The sequence below is a fragment of the Cervus canadensis genome, chromosome 22 (genome assembly GCF_019320065.1).
Source record: "Cervus canadensis isolate Bull #8, Minnesota chromosome 22, ASM1932006v1, whole genome shotgun sequence".
Classification (NCBI taxonomy): domain Eukaryota; kingdom Metazoa; phylum Chordata; class Mammalia; order Artiodactyla; family Cervidae; genus Cervus; species Cervus canadensis.
In genome coordinates, this window is record NC_057407.1 from 2,850,826 (window position 1) to 2,868,936 (window position 18,111).

At 61.2% G+C, this 18,111-nt stretch overlaps 1 protein-coding gene across 5 annotated transcripts in view; it reads left to right on the top strand.

The window, feature by feature from the left end:
• SLC6A6 (solute carrier family 6 member 6) overlaps positions 1–18,111 on the top strand; it is an 82,211-nt gene that overhangs the window by 26,989 nt on the left and 37,111 nt on the right. For 2 of the 5 annotated variants that reach the window (XM_043442173.1, XM_043442174.1), the window contains 2 exons: positions 15,866–16,108; positions 18,034–18,111. The exon at positions 18,034–18,111 is cut by the window's right edge and continues 57 nt beyond it. In XM_043442173.1, coding sequence (XP_043298108.1) covers positions 15,866–16,108; positions 18,034–18,111 — 321 coding nt within the window. Of the gene's footprint in view, positions 1–926; positions 931–4,488; positions 4,600–15,865; positions 16,109–18,033 lie in introns of all 5 variants that reach the window. The other 3 variants (XM_043442176.1, XM_043442178.1, XM_043442177.1) reach the window with 3 other exon arrangements.

Genomic DNA, 18,111 nt, shown 5'->3' on the forward strand with positions numbered 1-18,111 from the left:
GGTGGTGCTGGAAGGGCCATTGTGACCTCACGAGCAGATATTCTGAGGCCCAGAGCCAAGGTGCCGGACATCTGTACCATCTCAGATCGCCGATGTGTCCTATTTCCCTGTGCCTTGGGTGAGTCACCCACACTTTTCCGCCTGCGTGTCTGTTTGCTCACAGAACCTCTGTCCCCTTAGAGCCACGCCGGCTGCCTTCTGTGATCCAGGCTTGTGAGGGCTCCAGCAGCGGCAGTTGCCTCGGAGACGGTGTTTGGGGAGACCGTCTTGGAGGGGGAGCAAGGGACAAAGGTGGGAGCCCTCCGGGTGCTTCCAGGTTCTAGCCCGGTGGCCCCACGTGGGGCCTGCTGGGAGCAGGGTCTTCCTCAGAGGCATCCAGCTTGGAGCAGGCCATGGCTCCCCGGGCTGGGTCTGCTCACCCAGGTCACCCACCCCAGACCACCAGTGGGACCCTCTGTTTGCCCACCTCCTCAGCCCAAGACCTTGCCTGATGGAGCCTCTCGGCCCCTGAGCTGACCGCAGGTAGGTCGTCGGGTGAAGAGGCAGGGCCTTCCCTTGGGGTCAGGTACCTCTGTGGGACTTGGGCTCTGGAATCCCTGAGCTTGGGAAAGGGGTCCCCGAATCAGTGAGGAGAGGAGCTGGTCCAGGCCCCCCAAACAGTAAGGGCTGGAGGGAAAGGGTGCCAGCAGTGCAGAGCGCAGCGCTGAAAGCTGGGAGCCCGAAGCTGGTGCCCCTGGAGCTCAGTCTCCCCGCCTGTAAAATGGGCACACTAGGTCCGATGCTGCCGCTGAGCTTCACGAGCTAGTACGTGTCAGGAGCCGAATTGGGACTAAGGATAGGAGTGGCCCACCCTCGGGCCGGCACACTTATTTCCCTTCAGGGCAGTTCTGTGGGAGTGACCATCAGCTCTCACCATAATGTGAAAGAAACGTGCTTTTAATCCCCACCTCCGAACAGCAAGGCTGTAGTGTCCGAAGGTGCTGTGTCTGGGAGCGAGTCCTGGGCAGCCTTCCGTTGCAGGCCTGGCCTCCCACCGTGCCGTGGGCTGCGGGCGGCTGCCCGGGCCTGGCGTTGGGCGGCTCAGAGTAGGGGCTCCAAACCCCACCCTGGCCCGCGCTCTGCCTCACCTTCCTGCTGGCGGGCCCTTCCCCGAAACCAGCCCTCTTCCCTTTCTGGCCTCAGTCTCCTCATCTGTAATCTCCAGGCAGCGGGCTCCCGGGCTGATCTGTCACGCAGTGTCGGCCAGAGGGGGGTCTTAAGATACCCAGGGACCTCCAGCTAGGACCCTTCAGGTTTTCCGGCTGTCAGGAGTTGAGGGATCACAGAATCAGATTTCTGCAGCTTCAACCATCCTGGGGGACACTGGCGAGGCTACCTCTCCCTCGAGAAGATTTTCTTCTCAGCTGCCCAGGGTCTCCAACCGTGATCGGGGTGTGGAGGGGGGCTGCTAGGCCCCTCTTTGAGTAGCCTGGTCTGCAGTTCCCGACGTGGTGGTCAGGCGACGCTGCAGCCTGTTTCTTTTCAGCAGCAAAGGCTGTTCAGACACCTCCCCTGAAACGTCCGCCTCCCCTGCTTGGCAGGTGCCCCACCCCAGGGTCCAAAGGGTGCTGCCTGAGGTGAGCTCCTGTCCCACCCCAGGACCAGGCCTGGGAGGTGAGGAGGTGTCCACAGCCAAGCTCAGATCCCAGGGAGCACCCACACAGGGTCCCTCAGTCCCGCCTTCCACCTACGGAATAGGAGAGGAGGTTGGAAGCGGGGTGGTAGGTGATACCCCGAGTCTCAGAGCTGGCTGACCCTGGGCCTGGCTCCTCGGCATGTCTGTCAAATCCCCAGCAGGCCTGGGAGACACCCCACGGGCCCTGGCCGTGAGTCTAGGCTGCCTTGGGTCTCAGGGAGGCTGTAGATGAGTTTGCTCACCGTCCTGACCACATGCACGTGGTCTAGGTGCCGCTCTAAGTGATCTGTACATACCTGTCATTTCATCTCAGAGGCCCTAAGAGGCAGGCCCCGCCCCTGCCCCCATTCTACATGTGGGTAGACTGAGGCACAGAGGGTGTGTTGACGCTGTCCATTTGCCGCTTCCCTGAGGGCGAGAGGGCTGTGTGTGTGCACATGTGTGGGGAGGGACAGGACGCTGCCCCTCCAGGCTCGGGGTCTCCTGGTCAGAGGGTCTAAGCCACGGCCCAGAGAGGGCAGGCCTCGCCTTGGTCAAGCAGCCGTCAGAGGCCAGGCTGGCCCCACAGACTCTGGGCTTGATCAGGGGGAGAGGGAACTGGCACCCTGAGGGACCCGGGTTTCTTTCGGGCAGGCCCCACCTGCTGCCTCCACCTTAGAGAAAGTGACAGCCAGGGCGATGGCCAGAGGGGTCCCCAGGTCCTAGGCAGTGTGCCTTGCATGCCCTGTCCTCGGAGAAGCGGCCCGAGGCCGCTCAGCTGGACTCTGCCCTTCACCAGGCCTCAAAGCCAGCTCCCAGCTCCCTGTGTGTGCCCCTTGCCCATGCAGGGGGCTCTCGGAGGCTCGTGCCCCCCGGGACCCCACGTGCCCACTCCCCTCCCTGCCCCAGAGGCCCCAGTGATGACCTGCCGGCTGTCACCTACAGCTCTCAGCCCCTTCTTCACTTTAGCAAGCGGGTAACACGGAGCGCTGGCCTTGCCCTGGGCTCAGCCCCAGCTGCCTGTCACTCACTGGGTAACCTCGGGCCAGTCCTGGCTCCTCTCAGAGCCTCCGTTTCCTCCTCTGTGGAATGGGGCAGAAGCACCCGTCCCCCAGCACACAGGAAGGAGCAGTGGCAGTGGGAAATACCAGGTCAGGGGCAGGTGGTTTTGGGGGGTGGCCCAGGGCTGGCCGAGATGAAACCCAGCCCCCAGCTCCTCAGTCTCGCAGAGGAGACCACATATGTGTGCAGACACACACACGCTCACGTGCGTTGTCATCGCTGAGTCCGTCTCATTGGCTGGTTTTCCTTTGCATTTTCCCGAGAGCCTCCCAGTCCATTAGCACTGCTGTCCCTGGCCTCACATGATGCGAAGATTCACTTGGGGGCTGCTTTACCAGCTTTGAAGGTTCAGTCACTAGGCAGGCGGGGGAGGCGCCTGCCTGTTCAGCCAGAGCCCCGGGTGGCGCTGATGTTGAAACATACATGAGGGTCCCGGGCATCTACTAGCTCTGCCCGAGAGCCCAGAGACGTCAGCCAGGGACGGCTGTACAGATTAGGAGGCCCATTTTACAGGAGAAGAAACTGAGGCTTCCCGAGAAGACCTCTGGACTTTGTCCAAAGCTGCACAGTTCTGAGCAAGAGCCCAGTGCCTGGGGAATGTGGGTGCGGGGTGGGGGTGTGACACTGGCCACAGGAGGGGAGGGAAAGAGTGGGATGGGCATGGAGGGCTTCCTGGAGGAGGTGACGCTTGAGCCAGGTCTTTCAAAGTGGGTGGGATCCACCCGAACATAAAGGGAACCCACAAGCAGAGCACAGAGTGGAAGCGGGTATTGCTGGGGAGAACGAGGCGGCCCCGGGATCCACACGGGACCAGAGCGGGGAGGTAAGGTGGCAGAGACTGGGGATGGGGCACGTATAACGGGCCTTGGGTCCCGGTGGGGAAGCGCGGGTGCCAGTGAGTCCCCTACGGACGAACCTTCCGGCTGCAGACTTCCACAGAGGCAAACGTGCGTGTGCGCGTGAGCCGAGTTCACGTGTCTGGTGAACACTGGCACGGGCGTGCATCCCCCACAAGCAGTTGTGCTCCCTGCACAGAGCAGGCCGCCGTCGCCCCCTCCTCCGCTCATAGCTCTTCTTGCCTGCTGGCTCGGTGCCCACGCCTCGGTGCCAGCTGTTGCCCTGGGCTACTGTGCCTTTCAGGGTACTGTCCCGTAAGATTAAAAATCTCTCCTTTATTTTCTGTGTTTGTTTTTTATGCAGTATTTGTGTGAAAAGTATCACACGCCTCTTACAGTATAGTTCTGTATAGCCTGTTATGTTAGTTGTGTACCTAGGCTAACTTTGTGGAACTCATGAACAAATTGGACTTGGGAACGCACTCTCGGAACTGAACTCCTTCATGGACAGGGGACTTTGTTCTCCAAGCAGCTGGGAGCCATTGATAGTTCTTGAGCTGAGGGCGACATGGCAGTCCGGGTTGCGGGGGGGTGGGGTGGTGGTCTGCCAGAAACAAGCTTGGCTAAGCCGGTGGGAACAGAGTTCATGCCTCTGGGGAGCCCCCGGTGGCTGGTGGAGGGGGCCTCATCTTGGGGCGCTCTGTGAGCGGCGGGCCGTGAGGGGGCCGTGCGGCGTCCCCAACACCGAGCTCTCGGCAGGCACGGTGGAGGCGTAAGGGGGTCGCAGCGAAAGGTCAGGGGCCGTGGCGGCTGTCCCTCCGGGCTGCCTGGGTGGTGGTCCGCACGTGTGGGAAGGCCGCAGGGGAGGGTGAGCTCTCCCCGGAGCCCAGCGCTGCCCGCCCGGGAGTGGATTGTAATGCTGGCCTTCTCTTGTAGCCCAGCAGTAGCTGCTCTTAGTCACCATCTTGTAGCACCTGGAAGCCGCCGCCGCCGCTGCAGCAACATTCACCAACCTGACGACATTCGATACGAACGCCGTCCACCCAGGTTTGGAACAAGGCCCTCACCCTCCGCCTCTGGCCTCCGTTGGGTTGGGGGTGTGAGGAGCCCGTCGGTGTCTCCTGTGGCTGACCCGCTGTGGGTCTGGGGCCTCAGTTTCTCCATCTAGAAAGTGGGCTCGCGTACACGCCTGCCACGACCCCTAAGGCCCCACCCGGAGCCTTTGATGTGTGTGCAGGGTCCTCCCGTGGGACCCCCAGCAGACGGGAGAACTCACTTCAGATCCTCTTCAGAAGATGCCCAGAGAACGTACCGTTTAATGAAAGTCGATATCCTACAGACTTGGGGCTCATCCCTCAGTGAAAGGCAGAGCTTTGTGGGGTTCGGACCCTTTGGGGGGGTCCTATGCTCAGACGCCGGGGACACACACGCCCCCCTCTGTCCCTAGCGGAGGGTGCGTGTGGCCTGTCCTTCCTGTGTCCACAACCCTGCCTGTGTCCTGAACACCTGCTCCGTTTTTTTTAACTTTCATTTATTTTTTTTGGTCGCGCTGGGTCTTTGTTGCCGGCTCTGTAGCCGTGGTGAGCGGGGACTACTCTCTGCTGCGGCCCCCGGGTTTCTCATCCTGGTGGCGTCTCTGGTTGCAGAGCACGGGTTCTAGGCGCACGGGCTTCGGGAGTGGTGACACGCGGGCTTCTGTTGCCCCAGGGCGTGTGGGGTCTTCCCGGACCGGGGATCGAGCCGGTGCCTCTGCCTTGGCAGGCGGGTTCCTGCCCACCGCCCCACCAGGGACGTCGCTGAACGTCTGCTCTTGCCCTTTGCCCCGTCTTAGCTCCCTCGGCCTCATCGAGGCGGCCGCACAGCTGCAAAGGGCAAGGGCTTTCTCCCACGCTGCAGGTCCCCTGTGTCCTGAGCCCCGAATGTTCCGTCTGACAGATACCCGTGTTTGTCAGGGCTCATGCTGCGTGTGGGGGAGCAGGCCCGGGAAGCCTGCGACAGAGGCGGTGTGGCCTGTGACTCCCGAGAAAGCGCCGGGGGGAGACTGGGGAGTCCGCCAGGCCGTCGTCTGGGGAGATTGCCTGTGGGTCACGCAGGGAACAGCGTGCCGGGCCAAGGGGACAGCAGGAGCCAAGGTGTGGAGGCGTGGGAAGGCTTGGGCTGTGTGGTTCAGAGGCCCTGGGCATCTTGGTGGGGGCTCTGGGTGTTGGAAAGTGGAAGTGTCAGCCACTTAGTCATGTCTGACTATTTGCAACCCCATGGACTGTATGAAGCCCACCTGGCCCCTCTGTCCATGGGCTTCTCCAGGCAGGCATGTTGGAGTGCGTGGCCATTTCCTTCTCCAGGGGATCTTCCCGACCCAGGGCTCAAACGCACGTCTCCTGCCCTGCAGGCAGATTCTTTACCATCTGAGCCATCAGGGAGAAGCCCTGGGTGGTGGAGGATGCTTGAAACGTGACTTCCAGGCCCATGGAGCGAAAGCGCAGGCAGCCAGCCCCTTCCCTCTGTGGCGGGGGCAGCCGTGCAGATGGGCCACCCCTGCTGCCTCGCTGAATCGCGGGCTGCTTGATTCCCCCGGCAGCAACCTCTCCTCCAAGCGAGGCAGAGGTTAGGTGTGGAGCTGGGCAGGAAGGAGAAACACGATTAAAAGAGGAACAGTGAGAATGGGGAGCTTGTTTACAAACACGGGTGAGCTGGGGGTTGTCCACCCCTGCAGACGGCACGTGATAGCCGTCCTTCACGCGGTGACGGCCGTGACTTGCTTAAGGCCTTGCCACAAACACAGCGGCCCCAGCGGGTGTCCCTGGGGCTGTGACTTCCGGCAGAACCCCGGGGACAGAGTCGGGGTGGCTGGCTCTGAGAGGGCGGGGCTGCCACAGGCGAGCCCTTTGCTGGCCCTGGTCTGTCTGTCTGTCCCCCCCTCACCCCGATCTGTGCAGAGCCGGGGAGCAGCCGCCCTGTGTGTGCTTTTCGCAGGCAGGGCGAGATGCAGGCGGCTTTAGGGGTTCTTCCAGCTTGAAAGGGGAAGTTTTTTGAGAAAATGGAAACCGAGCCTTTCTCTGTTTGTCTCCTTTTCTGTGGCCTCCAGCAAGGATCCCGGGTTCAGCGGCGCCCATCTCGGGATTGTGGTTGACCCGTTGCACCCCGACTTCCGGCAGAGCTGGGCGGGGGGTGGGGAACGGGGGGAGGGGGGAGCCGGGGAAAAGAGTGACAGGCTTGTGGCGGGTGAGTCAGGGCCAGGAGGCAGTTGCCTGCTGACTCATCGTCCCCGGGCGCCAGGACAGGCCCCCTGCGCCCCCAGAGCTGCAGCACCCTCCACTTTACCCAAGCGACGGTCGCGGCTAGTCCTGGCCGTCTCCAGGGTGGCACTGGGGCCTGAGATCCCCCCACCCCACCCTCAGACAGACCCCTGCAGCCTGGCTGTTCCCCGGACCCTGCCTTCCCCCAGGGGATCCAGTCCGGCCGGGCCACGGGTCCTCGGAGGCTCACTCATAGCAGATGCCCGACTGTGTCCTCCTCCTGAACTGACGACTGTTTCTGTGACATGGTGACAAAATGAGCCCCCGCGTCCCTGGAGACTAGCATCCTGAGGGCAGGAAAGGTGGTCGGTGCTCAGTCCAGGCGGGGCCCTTCCTGGAAGGGGTCCTGGGGAAGTGACACGTCCCTGGACCCTACAGAGGGTGTAGGGTCCAGGCTGACCCTGGTTCTTGCCAGTCCCGTGGGCTTTACCCGCCCCGGAGGGGACAGGGGTCCAGTGTCACAAGGACACCTTCTCCCCTGGGGCCCCCGCGTTACGGTCCTTGGCCGCGGGGCGGCAGTTCTGGCTGCCCACCCTTGGTCAGTCCATTTGCAGAAGACAGTGTCAGCCCGTCTCACCATGCTCCACTCGCCCTGAGGAGGCCGGCGGCTCTGGGGCTTGGGGGCTCCGGACTCAGGACCCCACTAGAAATTCCCTCCTGGGAGCATCTTACAGAGGAAAGCCCAGCACGGGCTCGAATCCCCCTCAGGGTGGGAGCGAGCCAGGCCCTGTCCCTAGGGCAGCGCAAAGCTGGCTAGCGGCCCCGCCCCGGACAATTCCAGGTTCTGACCTGGCCTTCGCCTTGCCCTGTGTGGCGCTCTCCACACGCACTGTCCCTGCTCAGAGGACCCCGCCTACTCCCCGGGATGTTTGCTGTGCAGTCCCCAGCTTCAGGGAGCTTAGAAGCGCAGACCCTGAAGCCCATTGCTATGTGACTTTGGGCGAGCAGCTCTCCCTCTCTAAGCCTCACACCTTCATCCAGGCTCCTAAGAGGAACAGATGCCTTGGTTCCAGAAAGGGCTTAGCCCAGAGCCTGCCCAGAGACAGCCAGGCTTCAGGGAGCGTCTGCCTGCCGTTACAAAACCTCACCTGCCGGGGGTGGGGGCGGGCCCTGACTGCCTGTGTCCTCATCCTCTGGCTTGTCCTGTCGTCTGCACCCCGGGCCCCGTGGTAAATATTTGCTCATGTGTATGTGTGTCTGTGTGTTTAGCGTCTGGGTCCGCTTCTGGAATGTCAGCTCCAGGGCTCACTTGCGGGCCCCGGGCACCCAGCAGAGGAGGCCCTGGGTCACTGTTTCCTCCCTGCTCGCCAGAGCTGCCCGCGCTTGCCTCCTCCCCAGACACCCGAGGCGCAGCGGAAGCCCTTGGCCCGCAGAGCTGGACCTACAGCCAGCCCTGGCCCTCTTGACTCCTCGCCTACTGCCCTGCGCCCTGACTCAGCGGGCTCCGGGGCCAGCGCCTGGGGGCCCGTGTTTGGGACGTGTTGGGTGCCCAGCAGCCCTTCCCCTCAAGGGCAGCGCTGGCCGTCCCGCCCCCGCCCGCCCGGCCGCAGAGAGCGGCCTGCCCGCCGCGCCTTCCGCCCCCACCCCCTGCAGGCCTGGTGATGGGGAAGAAGGCTGTACCTCGGGCCCACATCCTGCCCGCCCCCCGCCCCCGGCGTTGTCCTGGAGGCCAGCCCTCTGCAGAGCCAGCTCACCCTCGCCCACTTCTTCCTCTGCAGAGCACAGGTGGAGAAGCACTACCCGCTATTAGGTGCCTGTGTAGAGGCTGCCCGGTCCTGCGGTGGCGCCGCCCGCCCAGAACCAGGGGCGAGTCTCGGCCTGGCCTGGTGCCCCTGCACCCCAGGCACCCCTCTCCCCATCCCCCCACCCTGCTTGGAGCCTCAGTTTCCCAATCTGTGAAACGGGGAGGCTCCGCGAGGCTGCGGGCGAAGTCGGCGCTCCTGCAGGTTGAAGGCTGAGGCTGAGCCAGTCTCGGGGTGCTCTCAGCGGTGTAGGGGATCTCCGGGGGGGGTAGACGTAAGCCTCCGTGGGGGGTGGGGAGGGTCGTGCCCACAGACGCTGAACCCAGAAGGTCACAGAGCCTGGCCCCAGGAGCTGCCCTGCCGAGAACAATTCCCCGGGCAGAACTCACTTTCACTAGGACGGCAGAGCCCGGGGCTCATTGTTTCGACCTGGTTCCTGGCAGAACAATGCCGGGCTTCCTGGATGACCTCACTAGGGCGAACCATCGGGGCTCGGAGGCCGGGCTGGTCACCATCTCCAGCCAAGCCTGTCCTGCCCTTCGCCACGGCTGCCTTGGGTGACCGGGAACAGCACTCTGACCAAAGAGGACAGGCTGGACGCCGGGCCCACAACGGTGTGTTGTAGACAAACACCTCCGATTCACTACCTCTCAAGAATTTGGAGGGTCTGGCCCCAGTGGCCTCAACCCCAAAGGCCTCGACCGTGGTGGCTGGACTTGAGAACTGCTGTCTGAAGCCCGGACTCCCATATTCTGAAGGCCCTTACCCCCTGGACCCTGTCCGTTGCCTGCCAGGTCCCCGGAGGCCTTTGAGCCCCTGTCACGCTTGAGTTAGCCTGAGTTAGGAATGGATAACCAAGACAGAAGGATAACAGACCACAGGATTCAATCAAATGATTGGATCTTTAAAAGGTGTAGCTCTTCATGGAAAAGAATTTTAAAAAACCCTTCAAAATTAATTTTCGCTTTCTTTTCAAAAACAGCTATCCCTAGTATTGAAATAGTGCTCTCAGCATGCCTCTAGTTTGTTTTGGCGCTTGGTTGTAAACATTCTCTAGGGCCAGGATGGGATGTATACAGCGTGCCGGGGCAGACATTACTTTAACTGATCCCAGGCTGCCTCATCATGAAGCCCGTGGGGACAGTGCTCTAAAGAGCCCCTTCAGAGCTTATCGGAGAAGTTCAGGAGACTCTTCCTGCCTGCCAGAGGAAGCCTGCAGTCCGTGGCTCCGCTCGCCCTGCCCCAGCCTCTGAGCCGAGCCCTGTGACCCTAGGCGCTGACTGTTGCCCCAGTCCCAGGCCCTGCCCCGTCAGTCTCTGTCCTGCGGCCCTCACTTCCCCGTTTGTCTTCACCTACTTCCCTAATCTGTCAGCCCGGCCCGGTAGCTTGAAGCCAGCCATAAAAGCACCAGACCTGGTTTCCCTTTGTGACCAGTCTAGGGCGAGTGATCCGAAACAGCTGAGTGGTTGAGAACGTGGGATTGAGAGGCCACAAGAGACCCGGGAGACATGGGAGGCCCTGGCGGCCTTTCACTTGATGTGTGACCTGGGCAGGTAACTCCCCACTTCTGCGCCTGGTCAGCAAAGGGCGCCCACGGACGCGGTTAACTCTGAAAATGCTTGTGAAGCACTCAGCACAGAGCAGGGTAAATGTGCATGCCGCCAGCACCCAGCCAGTGCGGCTCGCTTTCTTTCCCCTCCTTTTAAACACTCAGGATGCCACATACTGGAATAAAATCCCAGTGTGGTCAGATGTTTTCTTCAATAATAGCTAATATTTATTAATCACTTGTATGTACCAGGCACCGTGCCTCATACAGGCGTCATTCTGTTTGATCTCTGTGAGGCCAATTTTAGGTTTAACCCCCAGTTTTTTAACCAGTGCGGAAACTGAGGCACAGAGACGGCTGTTACTTGCCCAGGGTCACACGGCTGAGTCGTGGCCTCTGTGAGTCCCGAACACCGGCTCTGGGGTGGTCGGGGGAACAAGGAAGGGAGAGAGGAGGAGGGCCACTGCTCTGGAAAGGGCCGACAAGGGCTGTCGTGCGCTGCTTTCCACGGTTTCCCACCGGGCTGGGGGCCGGGCAGCTGGCAGGCTCCCGACCTGTGAGGTGAATGGCTCTGTGTCCGGCTCCCCACCTCGTTCTTGGATCCTGGGAGTCGCTGGCCGAACCCCCCAGAGGTCAGGCCCAGAGATCAATCGAATAGCCTGGCTGTGCGCTAGACCCTTTTAGGGTGGGGGAAGTACCCCAAAAAGGAAACAGGGGAAGTCCCTGCCCTCTTACTTTAAAACCTGGTAGAGACTCCTGAGGGCTTAAGTCTGTGATAGCGGGGTCAGGTCTGACTCACTGTTCTCGACAGGAGAGAGCTGGGTGGGAGACTGTTTACTTGAGAAGGGTCCGATTCTGCAGGGAAGGGCGAGGCGGAGAGCCCCCCAGCTTCTGGGCATGGTTAGGGGGAGGACCCACAGCAACATCTCAGTGTAAGACTCAGCTGGCGAGCACGTGGGCACTCGTGGTCCCAGCCCCTCGCCGGCTCTGCAGACCTTTCCCCCGGCTTCAGCGTCCCCGCTGGCAAACCCTGCAGAGGCCCCCGTGACCTTCGCCCTGAGCCTCTAGCAGTGGGCAGACCAGCTGGGCACTCTGCCTCCAGCCTCCTTTTCACATGTGCAGCCGCCGCCAGGCCACTCGCTTTCCTGCTTGCGTCTCGACTCCCCGTTCGGAAAACGGCCCTAAAAATTCCTGCTGCTGCGCTGAGGGTGTTTGAGGAACGACTAGGAAACTGTTTATAGGCAGCTCAGCCCAGACTTAAAGGACTCCAAAATCTGGTAGCTTGAAATCAGGAGGAAGCCAAGGAGCATCCTGGAACCCCACGGCATTGCTAGCTCATGGTGGGATCGGAGTGCGGGCCACAGCGGACGTGGTGATGTGTGAGTCCATCTGCAGGTGCGGCTGGTTCTGGCCTCCACCCCGGGAACGGGGGCCTAGGAGCCTCGTGTGGGAGTCTGGTCCCGAAGCCTCTGTGTTCGAGCGGATTCTCTGATCACTTGTAGCTGTAATCAGCAAAGAGGAAGCTCTTAAAATGGGGACTCATATGTCACGGTCACTGCAGAGTAGCCCTGGGCCTGGCGCCAAGGGAAACAGCACTTGGCCGGCAAGGCGGCGGGCCGCTGGGCCGCCCGCAGAGCGGGCTCGCCCCCAAGTGCTTCCTGCAGCAGGGGGCGCGCTCTTGGCGGGCAACGGGCAGCCGTGAGCCAGCCGCACGGCGAGTCTGCGGAGATGGACGGGCCAGACTGGCTGAAGGACGCTGAGGGCAGAGCTGGGGGCTCCGGAACGTCGCGGTCGCCATCGCGCCCGGCTTCGTGACCTCAGGAGTGTCCCTTGGCCTCTCTGGGCCCTGCTGATCTCACCCCGTGTGGGACCAAAGCCTTCCATGCCCCAGGGGCAGAGTGGACCCCGTGATAGTCATTCTGGCAACGATGGCAGTAATACCGGCGTGCGTGCTTATGCTCACTCAGTGGTGTCTGCCTCTTTGCGACCCCGTGGACTGTATCCCGCCCGGCTCCTCTGTCCGTGGGGAGTCTCCAGGCGAGAATACTGGAGTGGGTTGCCATGTTCTCCTCCAGGGGCTCTTCCTGACCCGGGGATCGAACCTGCGTGTCTGATGTCTCCTGCGTTGGCAGGCAAATTCTTCACCACTGAGCCGCCTGGGAGGCCCAGGAATACTGGCAGATAACGACTGAAGATGTGCCTGCCGCAGGCAGCCCCTTGTTCAGTCCTCACAGCATCCCTGTGCGGTGGCCACAGGTACCCGTCTTCACACTTGAACACAGTGAGGACCCAGAGAGGTTGAGCAACTTCCCTGAGGTCACTCGGCTGGGAAATAGCCCTCAGCTTCTAGGCCAGGGCTCACACTTTGATTCCTGCAGGGGCTAGGCTGCCCCCAGAGGGCCTGGGGACTCCATGCAGGGAGCCTGAGGCTGAGGAGTGGGCTGAAGCAAAGGGGTTCCATGGGGCCAGCGTCTCAAAGAAAGGGCCTGTGCTGAGATCCAGTAGGCTGTGGCAGGGAGCTTGTGTCTTCTGCTAGGAGTGACGGAGCATTGGATAGGAGGGCATTGGGATCTGAAAGTGCTTTGTGAGTTGCTTCCAGCTGCGGTTTTGAGAACAGAGTGTCGGGGTGGGGTGGGCAGAGTAGCAGCAGGGGGCACCTGGGCGGAGGCTGCAGGGGATGCCCGTGGAGGGCTGTCGGGCCTGCGCCAGCTGGTTGCCATGGTGATGGAGACACGGAGGTGGATGTCAGGAACGTACAGGAGGCCGCATCTGCGGGTTGTGCTGCTGTGGGCTTCCACAGGCACGGGGCCTGTCGGATGCTCCAGAGGGGCTCAGAAAGAGCCTCCCCCCACGGTGGGGAGTCGGGGTTGCCTGCCCTTGGGTCTGACCTTGTCGAGGCGTGCGTGTGTCTCTAGTAAAGCGTGGGCAGGGCTGGGCTGTGTGAAGGCCTGTGAGCCTATGATGGGGGCTGCCACACATAGGGCGGCCATCTCCGTGGACATCTGATGGACATCTCCGTGGACACCTTGGAATTGAGGAGTAGGGGCACCCCACAACACCAGGACATGCCGGGCCTCACCCCCCCCCGATCCTGGTTCAGCTACAGGCGTCAGTAAGATGGGGTCCTGAGTGTGGAAAAGAGAGGTTGGAAGTCTTACGTGGAGCTGAGTGCCTCGGGAAACTTGTTTCTGCCCCCTGCCTCACATCTCAGGGCTTCCCAGGTGGCGCTAGTGGTAAAGAACCCGCCTGCCAATGCAGGAGACATAAGAGACGCTGGTTCAATCTCTGGCTCGGGAAGATCCCCTGGAGGAGGGCATGGCAACCCACTCCAGTAGTCTTGCCTGGGAAGTCATGGACAGAGGAGCCTGGTGGGCTACGGTCCAGAGGGTTGCAAAGAGTCGGACACGACTGAAGTGCCTTCGCACGCACGCATGTTTCCCGAGGGTTCTCTAGGGCCAGAGGGGCCCGTGGGCCTGGGCCCAGAGCGCAGAACCAGGACTCAGGGTGGCTTTCGCAAGCGCCCGCAGGCTGCATGAGCAGACGCCGATCACCACCTCCCCCCCTACTGGCTGGCCTGGCTGACCTGGTGAAGCGCCTTCCGGCCCCAAGATCCAAGGAGAGCCTGAAAGGGCGGCACCGGCCCCGTCTTGATGAGGAGACCCCGGGGTCATTCCTTGGAAAACATCTCTACTAGGAGGGAGTGGAGTCCCACATCCTCCAATTATGCTGCCGTCCAGCCGGCCCACAATGGGCCCGCAGATAACCATCGGGGGCTGCAGAGCTCTGTGCTGGAACAATGCTGGCCGCTCGGGCTATTTTTACAGTAGCCGTGCGCTCGGCAGAACCCCGCGTCGCCCCAGGGGAACAGGCGAAGAAAGGGCTGCGGATGCCCCGCCGTCTGCGCTCCGGGAGACAGAGGAAGGCCCGGTGAGCCGCCCGGCGGCTCCAGGAAGCCTTTTCTCGATCTGCTCACTGCCAGATAGCGAAACAATCGGGGTCCCCCACCCCGAGCCAGGGAGAGGAAGGAGGCGTGGGGGAAGCAGGGATTCTGTTATGCTTGCGTGCCTCTCCTCCTCCGAGCACGGCCCCGGAGGGCCTGACTGCGGGCCAGGCCAACGTGCTCCCCTCGCCTCCCCTGGTCCTTGGCAGTGGTCCCCTCGCCCGGCCGGACCTCCCCCAGGCCCCACGGTGTCACGGGGCTGGGAAGCCTTAGAGCTGGGGGGTGCCACTGGGCCCCAGCTCCCTGCGTACCTACTCTGGGAGCCATCGACCCAGCAGTCCTTCACTGAGACCTCCGTGCACCAGCTCAGGACACCCCGCCATGGGCAAGGCAGGTCCCGCTGCCCCGCGGCCTCCGTTCTAGATGAGGAGGAGACTGTTAACCAGGAGGCAAACAAGGCATTTTCAGCTAGCGCCGCTGTGACTCCATGCAGACTCAGATGTCCCTGGACAGGTCCAGATGGCGAGCTGGCCCCGTGCACTGGGGCAATGGCCCCCTCTGGTCCAGCGGATGGCCCCTCTAGGAGCATGAGTCCAACGTGTGGTCCACCTGCCAGTTTTTCAAGGAAACCTAGAAATCTCGACTTTACCCTGGAATCTGAGAGTTCAGCGCTGGCCACCCATTTGGATCGTGAAGACAAGCAGCTGGCTCTGCGTCGGCACTCTCTGCCTTTCCTCCTTTTTATTCTGAAGTCGGGGAGACAGGCTCCCCGGGCTTCGTGGTCCTCTGGTGCATGGGGGTAGAAGGCACCTTCTCCTGCTGGGCAGGACTCGGATGCTCTTGCCCTCAAGGTCCAGCTGCCAGGAACGCTGAGCACTCGGGGACCAGACGCAGGACAAAGAGGGGGTTGCCGCTCCAGCCAGTGGCAGAGCTCCTCTGGGATGGGGTTCGAGCAGGGGGGTGCTGAGGGTGAGCGTGAGCAGCTTAGAGGTCTGATAATCCTGAGGCCTCCGCTTGCTGAAACCACAGGGCAGTCAGCGGGCCGGGGCCCAGATGAGCCAGGGGTCAGGATGGACCCAAGCACACATAAAGGGGGCTGGACCCGTGGGAACTAGCAGGCGTCCTTCCGGAGTCCTGTCCCGGCGCAGACCCCTGTCCTGATGCTGCAGACACGGACTGGCTAAGAAGCTGCCAGTGTATTTTATAAGCACCGATGTTCTGTATTTGACGGAAACCCTGTTTCCAAGTACTAGAAGACATACTCGGAAACACTGAAGCATGAAAACACACCAGCCTGAAGCTCTGTTATTTAAAACCGTGAGGGGTGAGCACCTCCGCTGGGCCAGGGCCTGCCCCGTGGCACCGGTTTCTCCGCCAACCTGAGATTCGGAGACGATTTCTAGAGGATGCAGGCAGGCTGTGGTTTGGAAGCGGCACTGGACCTGCGTGGAGGGTGTTGGGTTCTGCAGAGATGCTGCCAGGGCTGGGTGGCTTCTTGCTCATCTCCCTGCGGGTGCAGAATGGTGGGAGGGGGGTGGCATTCGGGGCTGGTGGATACGGGCCCCGGTGCTTCTGTTGGATGGGTGCCTAGGGAATGGCAGCTGTCGGTCCCCGGGTCCTCAGGCCCCCGGTCACCTGGGGTGGGGGGTCCGAGGAGTGGACGGACGAGGTGGGGGCAGGCCATCTGCCTCAAGCCCGGCAGGTCACAGGCGGCCCGCAGGGTTGTGCCAGGACACACAGGCTGCCCCTCACCAACTCACGTCGGGGTCTGCTCTGTCCACCATAGAAAGCGAGGAGGGCATGGCCACCAAGGAGAAGTTGCAATGTCTAAAAGACTTCCACAAGGACATCCTGAAGCCGTCCCCCGGGAAGAGCCCGGGCACCCGGCCGGAGGATGAGGCCGAGGGGAAGCCCCCGCAGCGGGAGAAGTGGGCCAGCAGGATCGACTTCGTGCTCTCCGTGGCTGGCGGCTTCGTCGGCTTGGGCAACGTCTGGCGTTTTCCCTACCTCTGCTACAAAAACGGCGGAGGTGAGCCTGGGCTGGGCAGAGGGCGGGCTGGAGGGGTCACTGGGGCAGAGCAAGGGGGTCTCCCCACGCCCAGCGTTCCAGGCCCCCATCTCAACCTCCCCGATGTCAGCCTGACTCCGCTCCCACCGCAGTCCTCAGAGGCGGGGGACCAGCATGACCGGGAACCAGCTGGTGTTCTATCAGGGCCTTCCTCGAGCAGATTCCTTACCGTCTCTGCTCCTCCAGTTTACCATCTCTGAAGGCCGCCACAAGGCCAGGCCCGAGCCTCCGAAGCCTCGCAGCTCTGCGCCTCCTCACAGAGGAGCAGGACTTTTTTTACCTGACTTTAGAACTTTTTTACCCTTTTTTGCTTTTCTAACTTAAACCAGTTGTAGTTCAAAAGCAAGTTTCGTGTTTCCCACCCTAAATAGAAAACCAGTGTCTTTTGCTGTGATGGATAGGTATCCAGGACAAAAGGAAAAAAAAGTACAATGAAGAAGTTTTTAATTTTTTCAGTTTTATTGAGATAAGAATCGACATATAGCATTGTTTTAGTTTAAGGCATACAAGATGATTGATGTCTCTACTGTGAAATGATCACGGTAAGTCTAGTTACCATCCATCAGCTCACATAGTTAAATGTGTTTTTTCTTCTTGTAATCAGAACTGTTAAAGTTTTATGCTCTTAGCAACTTCTTTTTTTTTTTTTCCCCGCATGTGGGCTCTTAGTTCCCCAACCAGGCATCAAACCTATGCCCCTTGCCTTGTGAGTACAGAGCCTTTGCCATGGGACTGCCAGGGAAGTCCATTAGCAACTTCCAAACACACCATCCGGTGTATCGTGACTGGTGTACAACCATGATGTACATGACACGCCCAGTCACAATTTATCTCCTAACCGGAAGTTTGTGCCTTTTCGACCCTTTCACTTAGCCTTGGTATTTTCTAAATGTGAGTTCTCTGTGTGGTCAGCTGGTTAGTTGGTTGGCCTGTTCTTTTGCTTTTCGTTTGGTTGGCTGTTTTTAACTTGCCGAAGGCCCTGAGTTAGCATGCTCTGACGTCACAGGAGTTCAGGCTTGGCAGCACGTCCCGGAGACCTGCTGGTCAGCAGGACCTCAGCAGTAAGAACTCCCTCCCTGCTCCTTGTGGAGGCCCGTGGCCCGGCTGGCACCCAGCAGAGCCGGGCACGCGCGTGCCACCCGCCCACCTGCCTGTGTCAGGAGAACCGCCTTGCAGGAGGTCCTGCCCTCCAGCCTGGCTTCTTAGCCTTTTGGAAGTCTCAGGTGCCTCTGGGACCCTGATGAGTGCCCTGGACGCTCCCCATAACAAAGCCCATGCCCATAGACCCAAGTTGCCCATGTTTTCAGAGGGTGTACGGACCCGCTGAAGCCAGCATTGGGCACCAGGTAGGAGCCCTCGGCCTACTCTTCACCCTCCCCCCCACCCTGGCTCCCACCCCCGGCTGGAGAGAACCATCTCTCGCTTCCCAACACCCTTCCCAGCTGGCTCTCAGCTTCCTGCCCTGGCCGGGCCATGGAAGGCCAGCTGAAGGCTTCAACCAGGAGACCCGTCTGAGCCGGGTATGAAGGGCTGGGCAGTCCTTCTTCAGAGGGACGGACCTGGGGAAGACAGGCAGGCATAGAGCTTCAACAGACACTCGGAGGCTTCAAGCCACCGGGTAGATTAGGAGAAGGCAAGAGGGCACCCTGGAAGGATGGTGCTGGCTAGACGAGAATTTTCAGCCAGGTCCAGGAGTCTGCCCTTCACCCTCACGTCCCTGGGTCAGGAAGATTCCCCTGGAGAAGGAGATGGCAACCCACTCCAGTACTCTTGCCTGGAGAATCCCATGGACGGAGGAGCCCGGCAGGCTGGCCGGGAGGGGTTGGGACGGAGCACATGCAGGCCTCGGCCAGCCTGAGCCTCACCCCACTCTTCTCTCTCTGCAGGCGCATTTCTCATACCATACTTCATCTTCCTGTTTGGGGGCGGCCTGCCTGTGTTTTTCCTGGAGGTAATCATAGGCC